Genomic DNA, 12,026 nt, shown 5'->3' on the forward strand with positions numbered 1-12,026 from the left:
CATCAATAGGCCTGAGACCTTGACTCCCTGCTACCGATACATTAAGAGAGGCCTAAATTTGACACGGCCTCTCAGAAACATGACAACCCAGAACAGGCCACAGACCTCTCACACCACATTATTCTCCACCATTACAGCATCAACAGAAGAACGGGTGGTGCTGGCGGACGAGGGGAAGAGCTTTGTGCAGTTGATCAGTGGTAAGGTTCAGAAGAAGGATGAGAGTAGCCTATGGGTAGTCATCTGAATTTTTGCGCACTATTGCACACACTTAAGGACATCGGGCTGGATATCAAGAAAGAAGTTGTTCCAGGGGAGCTGGACCAGGAGGAGCAAGGCAAGGCAAGTTTATTTGTATTGCACATTTCAACAACAAGGTAATTCAAAGTGCTTCACATAAAACCATTAAAAGCATCAAAACACAAGGCAAAAGAAAAGGAGATTTAAAAACAATTAAGAACAGTCATTAAAACATTAAAAAGCAGTGTAAGAAATAAAATGCAGTAGTAAAATGCAGAAATGCAGAAATTGATTAATATCCTTGACTCTGGTCCAATTAAAGGCAGCAGCAAACAGAAAAGTCTTCAATCTTGATTTAAAGGAGCTGAGGGTCTCAGCAGACCTGCAGCTTTCTGGGACTTTGTTCCAGATATGTGGAGCAGAAAAACTGAACGCTGCTTCTCCATGTTTAGTTCTGACTCTGGGAACAGAAAGCAGACCGGTCCCAGACGACCTAAGGGGTCGGGATGGTTCATAAGGTAGCAGCAGATCAGAGATGTATTTTGGCCCTAAACCATTCAGTGCTTTGTAAACCAACAGCAGGATTTAAAAGTCAATTCTTTGTTGGACAGGAAGCCAGTGCAAAGACCTCAGAACTGGAGTGATGTGATCCACCCTCCTGGTCTTAGTGAGGACTCGAGCTGCAGTGTTCTGATTGACCTTTTACAGAGACCTGTAAACACACCGTTACAGTAGTCCAGTCTGATGAAGATAAATGCATGGACAGGTTTTTCCAAATCCTGTTGAGACATAAATCCTCTAATCCTTGATATATTCTTTAGGTGATAGTAGGCTGATTTTGTAATTGTCTTGATATGGCTGGTCAGGTTGAGGTCTGAATCCATAACTAAACCTAGATTTCTGGCTTGGTTTGTGTTTTTTAACATCAGTGATTGAAGCTGAGTGCTGACTGAGCAGGTGGTATCAAGTAGGGAAGGCAAAGAAGCACCGGTCACATCCATCATCTGGATAGTGATCTGGGATGTGGTGGTGGCCTCAACAAAAAACAAACAAAGCACCTGACATGGAGCGGTTTGGTGTTTGGTACCATTGTTTGGTACCATTTCTGACATTGATTATCATAAAGCTGTATCAATATGCTGTGTGTGTGTGTGTGTGTGTGTGTGTGTGTGTGTGTGTGCGCCTGCTTGTGTTTCATTAAAAGGGCACAGTTGTTTTGAGGCGAGATGCTTGCTCGCCACTGAAAGCAGACGCATTACCCAGAGCTTTCTGCTGGCTCCGCTGTTCACTCCCCTCCACACCTCTCTCTCTCTTCAACTGTATCTTCTACCCCCTGCAGTCTCCCGCTCTCTGTATTTGATTAGGATATTTCAGGCAGTCAGATCAGAGGGCTGTTTGCAGAGATATGTTGTGCAGAGATCCATCTGCATATAGCGGCCGTTTTTATGCTGTGGGTTAGCCCGCACAGCTTCGAGGCCCCTAATGTAATCTGAGCCATTAGGACACAATGGAGCCGGTGTAGGGCAGCGTTTAGAGTATGTCTGATGGAGTGGGGCCAGCCCGGTGGTCTATTAAGAAGAGCCATGCAGCTATGCAATGCACTCACTCATCACCTCTCTGACATTTATCATACGCCTGTGTCTGATTCAGAGAGAAAGAAAAGAAAAATCAGTTTCTCCTCTTTCTCTTCTTCAATGACTGACCTTCTAGTTCAGTCAGATGTGGCTGTGTTTTTCAGTAAGCCAAAGTATAATTTCAAGGTACTTGTACTTTACTCTGATTTTCTATATGATTCCACCTTATACTTCTACTCATTTCAGAGGGAAATATTGTATTTTTGCTCCCATACATTGTAGTGGAGCAAAGACACATAGCATGCAGACATATTGTATTACCTGCCAGCTGCGTCCCCCTGTTTCCAGTCTTTGTGCTAAGCTAAGATAAACTAAACTAACATAATAGGCTGACATTTACCTTACAAAAATAAGAGTGGTATTATTGTTATCATCTAAGTCCCAGCAACATATTTCCCAAATTATCAAACTGTTCCTCTCATGTAAAGGACATGAATACATCCTCCCCCTGTGTATTTAGAGGGTACTTTACAGCTAAGAATAGGCTCGAGGAAAAAAAGTATCCTTTTCTAAAAAACATTTAAATATTGAGAAAAAAGACATAATAGCGAATGTGAAAAGGTTTGAAAGAAATGGTGAATGGAAGAACTCTGCTGGAAATGCAATGATTGCTACTTTGTGTGAAAGTGTCTAGGTGTGTGTGTGTCTCTGTGTGTGTGTGTGTGTGTGTGTGTGTGTGTGGTGGGAGGGTCTTTTGTCCTTTTGGTCAGAATCTAATCAATCCTTCTCTCCTTTCACTTCTGGACCTCCTTGTCCAAATGCTCACATTTCCTACACATTACTCTCTTCGTCTATTTCCTCTCCCACCCACCTGTTGTGTCACTTCGAAGTTGTATGTGATTTATACAGTATCATTTCCTGTGGTCGAGCCTTTATGTGGCATTAAACTTAAACAAAAAAGAGATAAAGGACTCATCTGTGTACTACAGTGTTGGCATAGCAACTGCCATACCTTTGTATTATACCTCTTTGTATTCTATTATTCACTTTCTCGTTCACATACATCTCACACCATACCTCTGATGTATGCTGCAGGGCAGAGCTGCAGACTAACCTTTTCATTCAATGGGCCTATCATTACTCCTCTGCCGCTCCCCTCTGCTTTCATTGCTCCAAACTCTCCATCTTTCTCTGCTGCCCTCTAACCTCTGTCGATAACAAATAAGACCAGCGAAATATAAATATACTGCCATCATTCTTTTCTGTCAGTCCTAATGTCCCCCTGGACCTCCGGCAGCGCTTTTCCCCCATTTACTGTGCTTTGTTGTATTGTGTTTATCAAATCTCTTGCTCTGTCTCCTGCGTTTTATTCGCAGAACAGCTGTTAAGAAACTGCTGCCAAAAGATTAAAGGAGATGTCTTCAACATTCTGAACATTAATATAGCGACAAACCACTATTTGCTATCCAGTAGTGGAGTAATATACCCACCCTCCGGTTCCCCCTCAGGTAAACACTGATAGCTATGTCAGCTCTTTTGCCATTGTTAATGCTGTTAGTCACAGGCTCGCCACTGACATGTTGAGAGTCAATCAGAGGCAATAGAAACATTCCCAATCGCAAATTGGACATTTTCTCCATTTAAAGGCGCCAATTAGTGCACAGCATCTCGAGTTCCAGTGCAAGGGTACGGGGGGCACTTTATCTTGTTTTATCTACCGTAGGGGCTTTTAAAGCATTTCTTTCAAACACGGGGGCTTTCCCATTTGTGTTTTTAAACTTATTAACACTGCATTAATTCCTTAAGCGGGTGCATCTAATGATTATTTTCATCACTGACTAATCTTCAGTGTATTTCCTTGATTAATAAATGTTTTGTGTGACCTGTGACATGACAGGAAAATTGTGAAAAATGTCCTTCTTAAGCCCAAAGTGACGTTGTTTTGTCAACAAAAAATGAGGTAAATCTTACCTTAATCCCCAAGATCAGGTTCAACAAATACAAAAGTAGGCTACATATAAACTATGAATGTTTCTGTCTAATTGTTTTGCCCTATAGTCCCCAAGTTAAATAAATGGCTTTGATCTGTGAAGGTGCGAAGCCTGACCTTTGACATTTCCCCAGGCCTTTCTGTGAAGAATTTACAGCTTGTTTAACAGGCCACTTTCCATCACTGACCCGTCATGAATCAGCCCAGGGCAGAAACAACACATCACTGTGTTTATTTCTACAGTAATGAGGAAAAAAACGGATGAAACAATCCGCTGTCAAATTCAGTATAGGAACCCGTCTAGAGCCTTTATGAAACAAAATAGGCCTGGACAAAAACAAATAAACAAACAAAAATACAAATTGATATGATATTGGCAGCAGATAAAAAAAATGTAGTACCCAGGATTTGTTCATTATTTTTTGTCATAAATGGACCACTGTCTGCTCTACTTCCACATTAGCTGTCTGAGTGAGGAGTTGGCATATGGGCGGTGTTGTCTAAATACCTGGAATTATCTTCCACGCAATATGATTTGCTTTATTGATGCCTTTCAACTTGCATAATCCTAGGATAGGTTGACCTGTTATATGATAACAGTCTAATCCGCTTCCACACAGTAGGCTACCTCATGTGCTCATCTGATTAAGTGTGCACACAACACACACGGAGAACCACAATGTGAAACCAGTTAGGCCAGGTAGAATAGTCTCATTATGCAGGATTATTCTGTATAGACTTTGTAAAGGTAGAATTATAAATGTATTAGTCTGCTGGGAATTAAATAAAAAAGTCTCTCACGAAAAACTGCTGTTACATCCATCTCCTGCTAATTGTCTTTTTTCTTTTTTTTTTTAATTAGGCATTAATTATAACACTAATATTAAATTGAATTCAATGCAACTCCATTTATCCCTGCAAGAGCAATTGGCAGCTCACGGCCAGATCAACAGATAAGAAAAGAAAGAAAAGACTAATGTATTATAGTTAGAGTCTTACATTATCCTATAACGTCTTATCTAACCATCAATTCTCTCAAAGTAGTTCCTGTATTTATCATAAAACACAGAAGTGAGCAGGTCCTTCCCAGCTGAAGGCGCTTCCACAATCCACACACATGTGCTGCAGGTTTTATTTTTTGTTGATTCACATAAATGCGCCCATTTTGCTATACATGTGAAAATAATTCTCAGAACGTCTGTGTTTTTAAGTTGCCAAAACCACCGTCATCAAACAGCCATATGCGACCCAATAGACCATATGGTCTTTATTACAGAAGCAGTTACAAATACCAAATGGATCACATGTTTTCTAACGATGCGGTAAAAAAAGAAAATAATAATAATTAACCCCCAAATAGCCCGGGATAGAATACATTAGACATTTGTTTGGCGCTTACACCTTACAAACCCTGCCACCTGTTTTCAGCGCTTATTCCGCTCCTCTGATTCCGTCCAATGGGAATGAACGGCAGGTCTGGAGGCGGAGAAAGAGGGAGATAAGTTGGAGGAGAGAGTGAGAGACAGATCCGGGGACACAGTGAGCTGTAGATTGAGTGGAAGTCGGTGGAGCTACATATGAAATCACAGACTTCACTGCGCGTCTGATGACTGTTACTTGACGTCCAGCTTTGCGTTTTTTTTTTTCTACCGCCGGTTTCATGTCGCTGCACATCTTTGACGTGCAGCCACAGGTTGACCGATTTAATCCACTCCCTGTGGATTATTCCTCTTCATCTCGAGTCGATTGTCACTGACGGAATCGAAATGGGCACCGTCGAGCGATCACCGGTGATTGAGAAGGAAACAAACTGATCGCATCAAGTGGAGACGGAGACGGAGACGGAGGCAACATCCGTGGGGAGCGACGCACAATTTCGAGAGACAAGAGAGGGACCTGTGGAGGGACTTGTATGAAAGGAGGCGAAGCAAAAAGATGATGGGATGGCCGTGACAACATGAAAAAGAAAAAGTGTGGAGGTCTATTTTCATCCAGCCAGTGATTCAACACAACTAACCTGGGGGACAGGGACTGAGAGAGAAGAGGTAGGTAGAGACACAGACAGGGAGGAGGGGGCCGTGAAGGTGTCTGGTTATATCATACTGAAAGTAGGTTATTGTTTTGGATCAATCACATGCAGCCAATTTATGGTCAACTGAGGCAAACACAGCACTTCTCCTGCTATCAAAACTGACTGATTGTCAGACTAAAGAATTGTTATTCTTTAGTCTCTCAGCCTGATTTCAATGGTGTAAAGCATGAGGATCTGCACCATCCTTCTGGCTAACATCAGTGTAACACAGATGACATTTAATGGCATAGATTGAAGCATTTAGGGATGCGAGAGGACACTGGGAAACGGCGAGAGAGGCACTGAGAGAGGCTGACTGGGCGGCTGACTCAAATGTGACTCAAGAAATAACATATTCCCCAATTATGGCCACTTTTCTTCACTCTGCTGCCCTTCTTTGTCACACGTCTCCAGCTTTTTGAGTCCTCACAGTCCTCCCCCACTCCTCCCCCCAGCCACTCGCTCTCCCTCTGTCCTGTCTGCATTGTAACTGTCATGATAAATACTCTGTGTTCTCTGTTTTTCCCCATTTCTTTCTTGACAGTTCTTCTCTTGTTTTTGTGTTTGTCTGTAGACAGGTGCGTGGCCACGTCCGTGACCATGGAGCCTCCCCCCTCTCTGAGCTTGGCTCTGCTAGGAGGGAGTGAGGATGAGGACCAGCGCTTCCTCCTTCCCCTGGGCAGTATATCCCATCCCTCCACCACAGGCAACCAGCCAGGATCAAACCACTCCAACCACATGGGAGGATCAAGCCTCGATCGTCTAAATGGCAGCACCCCGTCCCCGTCCCCGTCCCCTGCCACGCCCAATTTGCCTCCAACATCGCTCCCCAAGTTGCCCCTGTCATCCTCTGGAGGCCAGCCTCTGCCCCCACCCATTCCCAACGCCCTGCACCCCACCAGCACCCCGCTCTCCTCCTGCCTGGGCTCCCAGCACAGCCTGAGCGGGGACAACTCCCCGGTATACAACGCCCTCTTCTACTCCTCCCACTCGCCCTCCATGGAGCGGGAGAGGGACCGTGACAGGGAGAGAGAGAGGGGCTGCAAACACAGACAGGCCAGCCCTCTGGTTCACCGTAGGGACAGCAACCCCTTCACGGAGATCGCCATGAGCTCCTGTAAGTACACGGGCGGGGTCATGAAGCCCCTGAGCCGCCTCAGCGCCTCCCGCAGAAACCTCATCGAATCAGACAGCGGCAGTGAAACCAAAGAGGGTGGCGTTTCCGCTGTTGCCGGGGCAACGGCAACTGGGGGGCATGACCGACAGCGAGAAGCCCCCCCTACCTCCTTAGTGGCCCCGTCCTCTGCCAATCAACCCCTAATTCAGAGCCCTCCAGAGATTGTGATCTCATCCAAAGAAGACTCACCGTACCCCAGAGCCGGGTATGACATCACTGACTCCACTTCCAACCAGCTGTCCATCTATCACCAGAACCACGCGCTGGTGGAGAGCAGGCGGGTTCAGCCGGGGAGGGTTAGCAGGCAGGCGGGGATCGGGCCGGCGGGGTCCGGGGCCAGGGGCAGCACCTCCAAGGCCTCCAAACGGAAGAACCAAAACATTGGCTATAAACTGGGGCATCGCAGGGCGTTGTTCGAGAAGAGGAAGAGGCTGAGTGACTATGCCCTCATCTTCGGGATGTTTGGCATCGTCGTCATGGTGATTGAGACGGAGCTGTCGTGGGGCGTGTACACCAAGGTGAGGGGACAGACCGATGATGCCTAAAGGGGCCCGCCACTGATTTTAGGTCCCTGTACCCAGTCATGGTTATTATCGCCACAGTTATCTGGAGGAGCAAATAACCCCGATGATGTCATCGTGATGTCATTTGGTTTCGGCTTGGGTTACAAACTGAGGGTGTGTATTTTGAAAGACGCGGTCATTATCAGGCAGGGAGGGTGTAATGAAAGACAAGTTGCATTATGGAAAGTGTAGGATCCAGTCAGACTCTCATTAAGGACTAAAAGTTGCAATATCTCAACCTCTGATGCTAAGATTTGAACCATTCTGTTTAATTTGTCAAAGCAATAATAAATTGGTAGATTGTGCCTTTAATGTAGCTTCAGTACGTAAACAAAGTCCACAAATCTCACACCACACTGTCGTTGTGGTAGCGTTGTGCACTGGCTCTTAGCTGGAATCTATCTTGGTTCATTTGGCAAATTTTGGGTCATATTTGCCTTTTTGTTTTGATTTTAGCCTGTCGAAGTGACTTGAGATTCTTAAAGCCAGGACGACCAAACTTTAGGTGTTTTGGACACGTAATTGGCCCAATAATTAGAGTCGGCTGTTAATCACTTCATTCACGATGGGTATAAGTCTGACCAGCACCATGCCCATGTTGTTTGCTTGTGTACTGTTATGACCAGGCTTGACAGTTGCTGCTTCTGGATGATGTAATACAGCGATGCAAAGGACATGGGGGGCAGATTATCAGTAGGAGGCCAGGATCTCATTTGTCTGTGTAATGGGAGGTGTAATAAGCTGGATCGGCCCCTGGCTGCTGTTGTCTATTTATTTTGGTTGTGTGTGTGTGTGTGTGTGTGTGTGTGTGCAACATTGTCTCCGTGAGACATGAGCTCACCTTCCTGATGCAGACATGCTTCTGCCCTCGTTCCATCCCTTCTCTCTGTCCGACATGTCACAGAGCTTTGGTTTTCTTTAGCTAATAAGGTGGAAACATTACTTCCACTCACAGCTTGTCTTGCATGGATCACTGACCATGTGCAGGAGGCTATGGGATCATGTGAGAGCACAGGTTCACAGGTAGCCTATGAGAATAGGCCTGCTGGGTGTGTCTCTCCTTTCTATCCCTCTCCTTCTCTGTTTGTAGTCTCCAGTTGATACCTGGTTTATCTCCGTTATTGTCATAGAGAAATCAGCCTGTTCTGTTTTGCCGGCTGTGTCTCCCCTTTTTCTCTTTGCCTCTGTTTCCCATCATTTATGAAAACCTTAGTTATAGAGGCTCGGTCTTTTTATTAATGAAAATTGATGGTGGGAATTTCTTTCTCTCATGCCCTCCTTGTCTCTGTTATTCCTTTTTTTTTCTCTCGACGTATCCTCCTCCCTGAAGGAGACGGCGGACTTTCTACGCTCTCTGTATTTTCTTTTCAATTCTACGCCTGTCTCTTTATCCTGCTTTCTTCCTTTCTTTCTTCCTTTCTTTCATTATTCTCCGCACTTTCTCTCTCCCTCTGCTCCACTGCTCTTCCAGTGGGCGTCAAACTGGGGGAGTGTGATCGGAAGAGAGAAGCGGCTGGGCGAGAAATGAAAGGCTGTAGAAGAAGAGGAAAAAAAGGAAAGGCGATAATGAAAAGCATGATTTAGCTTCTTAAGCTACAACCAATGCCCTCCTTATCTGAATCGGGCAGCATATGTCTGTCAATAAGAAATGATGGACAGCTGTAAATTCAAGCAGAGCGGCCACTGTGTTTGCCGGTGCTCTCACTCTATATTTGTTAGTCGATGTTTATGAAGGAATCTAGTTCAGAACAGAAAGTTGGAGTTGAAGAAGAATAGTATGTTAATATCTTCGCACCTCATTGTTTCCCGTCAGGGTTGAGAGTTAAGAATGCCTCTGCAAATCCTAATCAAAATTCATTTCTAAATGCCGAGTGCTAAGTTATATATTCCTTTCTTTTTTCATGGTTTGCAGTTTTGGGTTGACTCCAGCAGATACTGGAGTTCTATCAGACAGTTCAAGCCCTCACTTAGATAATTGAGGTGGAAAGAAGCCCACTGGTTGTTGTGAAAAATGGATATCGAGATTGTGAGGATGAAAGAGAGAACGGAACGGGAGATGGATGGGAGGATGGCAGAGAGGAGAGTAGAGAGCTTCATGCAGTGCTTTCAACCAGTCTAGGGGGGAGGACTTGAATGATTTCTCATATTGATTATTGATTATCACTCACCCACACATGCACTGTCTACCATACAGAATGGCATATTGGATGCTGGCTTTCAGAGGTATACATATATCTATATATCTATATATCTATATCTATCTATCTATATATATCTATATCTATCTATCTATCTATCTATATATCTATATATCTCCTTCAGAGAATTTAATTTTTATTTTTTTATATTTATATATATATATATATATATATATATATATTATATAAATAAAATAATATTAAAAAAAAAATCGCGTTTCTACCAAACTAGCTACTCTATCTTGCTCCAAAAAATAGAGATGAAGAATGGAACTAAACGGGGTGGGTTGGATTGTGCGTGCGTGCGTGCTATGAAGGATAAGGTGAGAGAGGTTAACAGAGGAAGACATGGTGTTCGTGACTGTGGGTGTAGTAAGCAGATGTGTATTCATTTGCAGGAACAGATTTCAATCCTGGTCAGCACTGTAGCTGAAATGTTCCAGTCATTGTATTCGAGCTTCTCTCTTCAGTTATTATTCTGTCTGATTCCAAGTCCATCATCAAGGCCACTTTAGCGATCAGCAAGACACGTTTTGATGCAGATACAAACTGCTCTTATGTCCGTATATTCAGCAGTGGTGGAAAGTAACTAAGCCATTTACTCGCCTACTGCCCTTCAGTACAATTCTGAGGATTCCTGCTGCTTTAGACTTCCACTTCACTACATTTCACGTGTAAATAAATATTAAACTTTTTTTGGGCTGCTATAGTAACGAGTCACTTTTCAGATTTTCCCTCAAAAGCCTGATGAAGTTTGTAATAGACAATGCCCAATGATTAAATGCCCAACAGGATACGTATATATAGTAAAGCTCCACCTCAACCAGTCACAATACTTACACATTGATGCATCCTATTAACAATCTATTGATATAATAATACATCGCTCACAGAGGCCAGATCAACATGTTCACTTTGATAATTTAAGGACATTTTGCTCCGAATACTTATATCTTCAGAGTGTCAAGCATCACATTGTGTTTTTAACTTTACAATTTATTTTAATGATCAGTGTCACCCAGGACCTTGACACTTCAAATATTAACAGCAGTATGAGGACACTTCCTCTTAAAAGCACTTTTATGACTTTCTATTATCTACTATTAAGAACAGGTTAAAGGGGAGGGAGTTCCGGTCTGACATGTGTCTCTATCTGAGAATAACTGAGGCCTTTGGACACCTCGGACCTGTCGGATCAATAGATCATTTCACAGACGCCCATGTGGCTCCTTGGGGCCCCGGCTCTACGCGACGTTTCAGGCCTGCAATGGAACATAGCTATTCTGAGGGAACCCACAGCTGTTGTCAACTTCACCTGTCACACTGTCAATGCACACACTTGACACCTCAACTTACAGGACATGCGTTGTGTGTGTGTGTATGTGTGACAAGCAGAAGGACGGGGTATCATGTGTGAGCATGTGCCCACTTACTTTTCACCACGAGCATCGACAATTTCACTGATTAGCAGTAGTGCTCTCTTCCATTGTCCCTTTTTCCTTTCTTCCTTCTTCTCACTTACGGGGAGTGTTAATGTTTCTCCCCTGGTGAGTTTCACATACGTCTCCATTTCCCCAAGGGGAAATTGCCATTTCAGCAGGCTTACATCTTTCACATTCCCCTTCCGCTACCTCCGTCTCTTCCTCCCCGCCCTCGCTCCCCGATATATGACATTTCTTCCAGACATTTACTGGGGACCTTTCCAGACCTTTCTATGTGAGGCCACTTACAATGGTCGTATGCTGCTGTACATGAAGATCATCAGGGAATTAAACCTACCAACTGCCCCCATATTCTCTGAAGGAGCTATCAGCCATCTCAGCACTTCTGCGCCACTCTCACCCTCCTCTCTTCCACCTCCTCCTGTCTTCCACCTCCTCCACTCCACTCTCCCTTCATCTTTTAGATCACAGGCTTCTAAGGGGAGGTAGATCCCACAGGTCTTGCTACTAACAGGTACAAATATGTCTTTCAGCGTAACAAGGCTAGGCTACCTCTCTCTGTATGTGTGAGCGTGTTGGTAGACATGGGTGTGTTAGAACTCGCATCATCCGCCAGTAACGCAAACATCCACGTCCGTATACGTCATCTCCTCTGTGTATACACACCTATAAAGTATATGTATTGAGCTCTGTCATATTACTACTCATGGATGCACCTGCTAGTGTGTTTGTGTGTGTGTGTGTGTGTGTGTGTGTGTGTGTGTGTGTGTC

The 12,026-nt window shown here is 44.2% G+C and overlaps 1 protein-coding gene across 1 annotated transcript in view; it reads left to right on the top strand.

Moving 5' to 3' along the window:
• Positions 1-4,186: 4,186 nt before the first annotated feature.
• The window catches only part of kcnn3 (potassium intermediate/small conductance calcium-activated channel, subfamily N, member 3), a 42,770-nt gene continuing 34,930 nt past the window's right edge, over positions 4,187-12,026 (top strand). The window contains exons 1-2 of the mRNA XM_031853031.1: positions 4,187-5,849; positions 6,450-7,570. Of these exons, the coding sequence (XP_031708891.1) occupies positions 6,476-7,570 (1,095 nt within the window). The 5' untranslated portion in view covers positions 4,187-5,849; positions 6,450-6,475. The remainder of the gene's footprint in view (positions 5,850-6,449; positions 7,571-12,026) is intronic.

The sequence above is a fragment of the Anarrhichthys ocellatus genome, unplaced genomic scaffold (assembly GCF_004355925.1).
Source record: "Anarrhichthys ocellatus isolate YVR2014 unplaced genomic scaffold, GSC_Weel_1.0 scaffold13, whole genome shotgun sequence".
In the NCBI taxonomy this organism is placed as follows: domain Eukaryota; kingdom Metazoa; phylum Chordata; class Actinopteri; order Perciformes; family Anarhichadidae; genus Anarrhichthys; species Anarrhichthys ocellatus.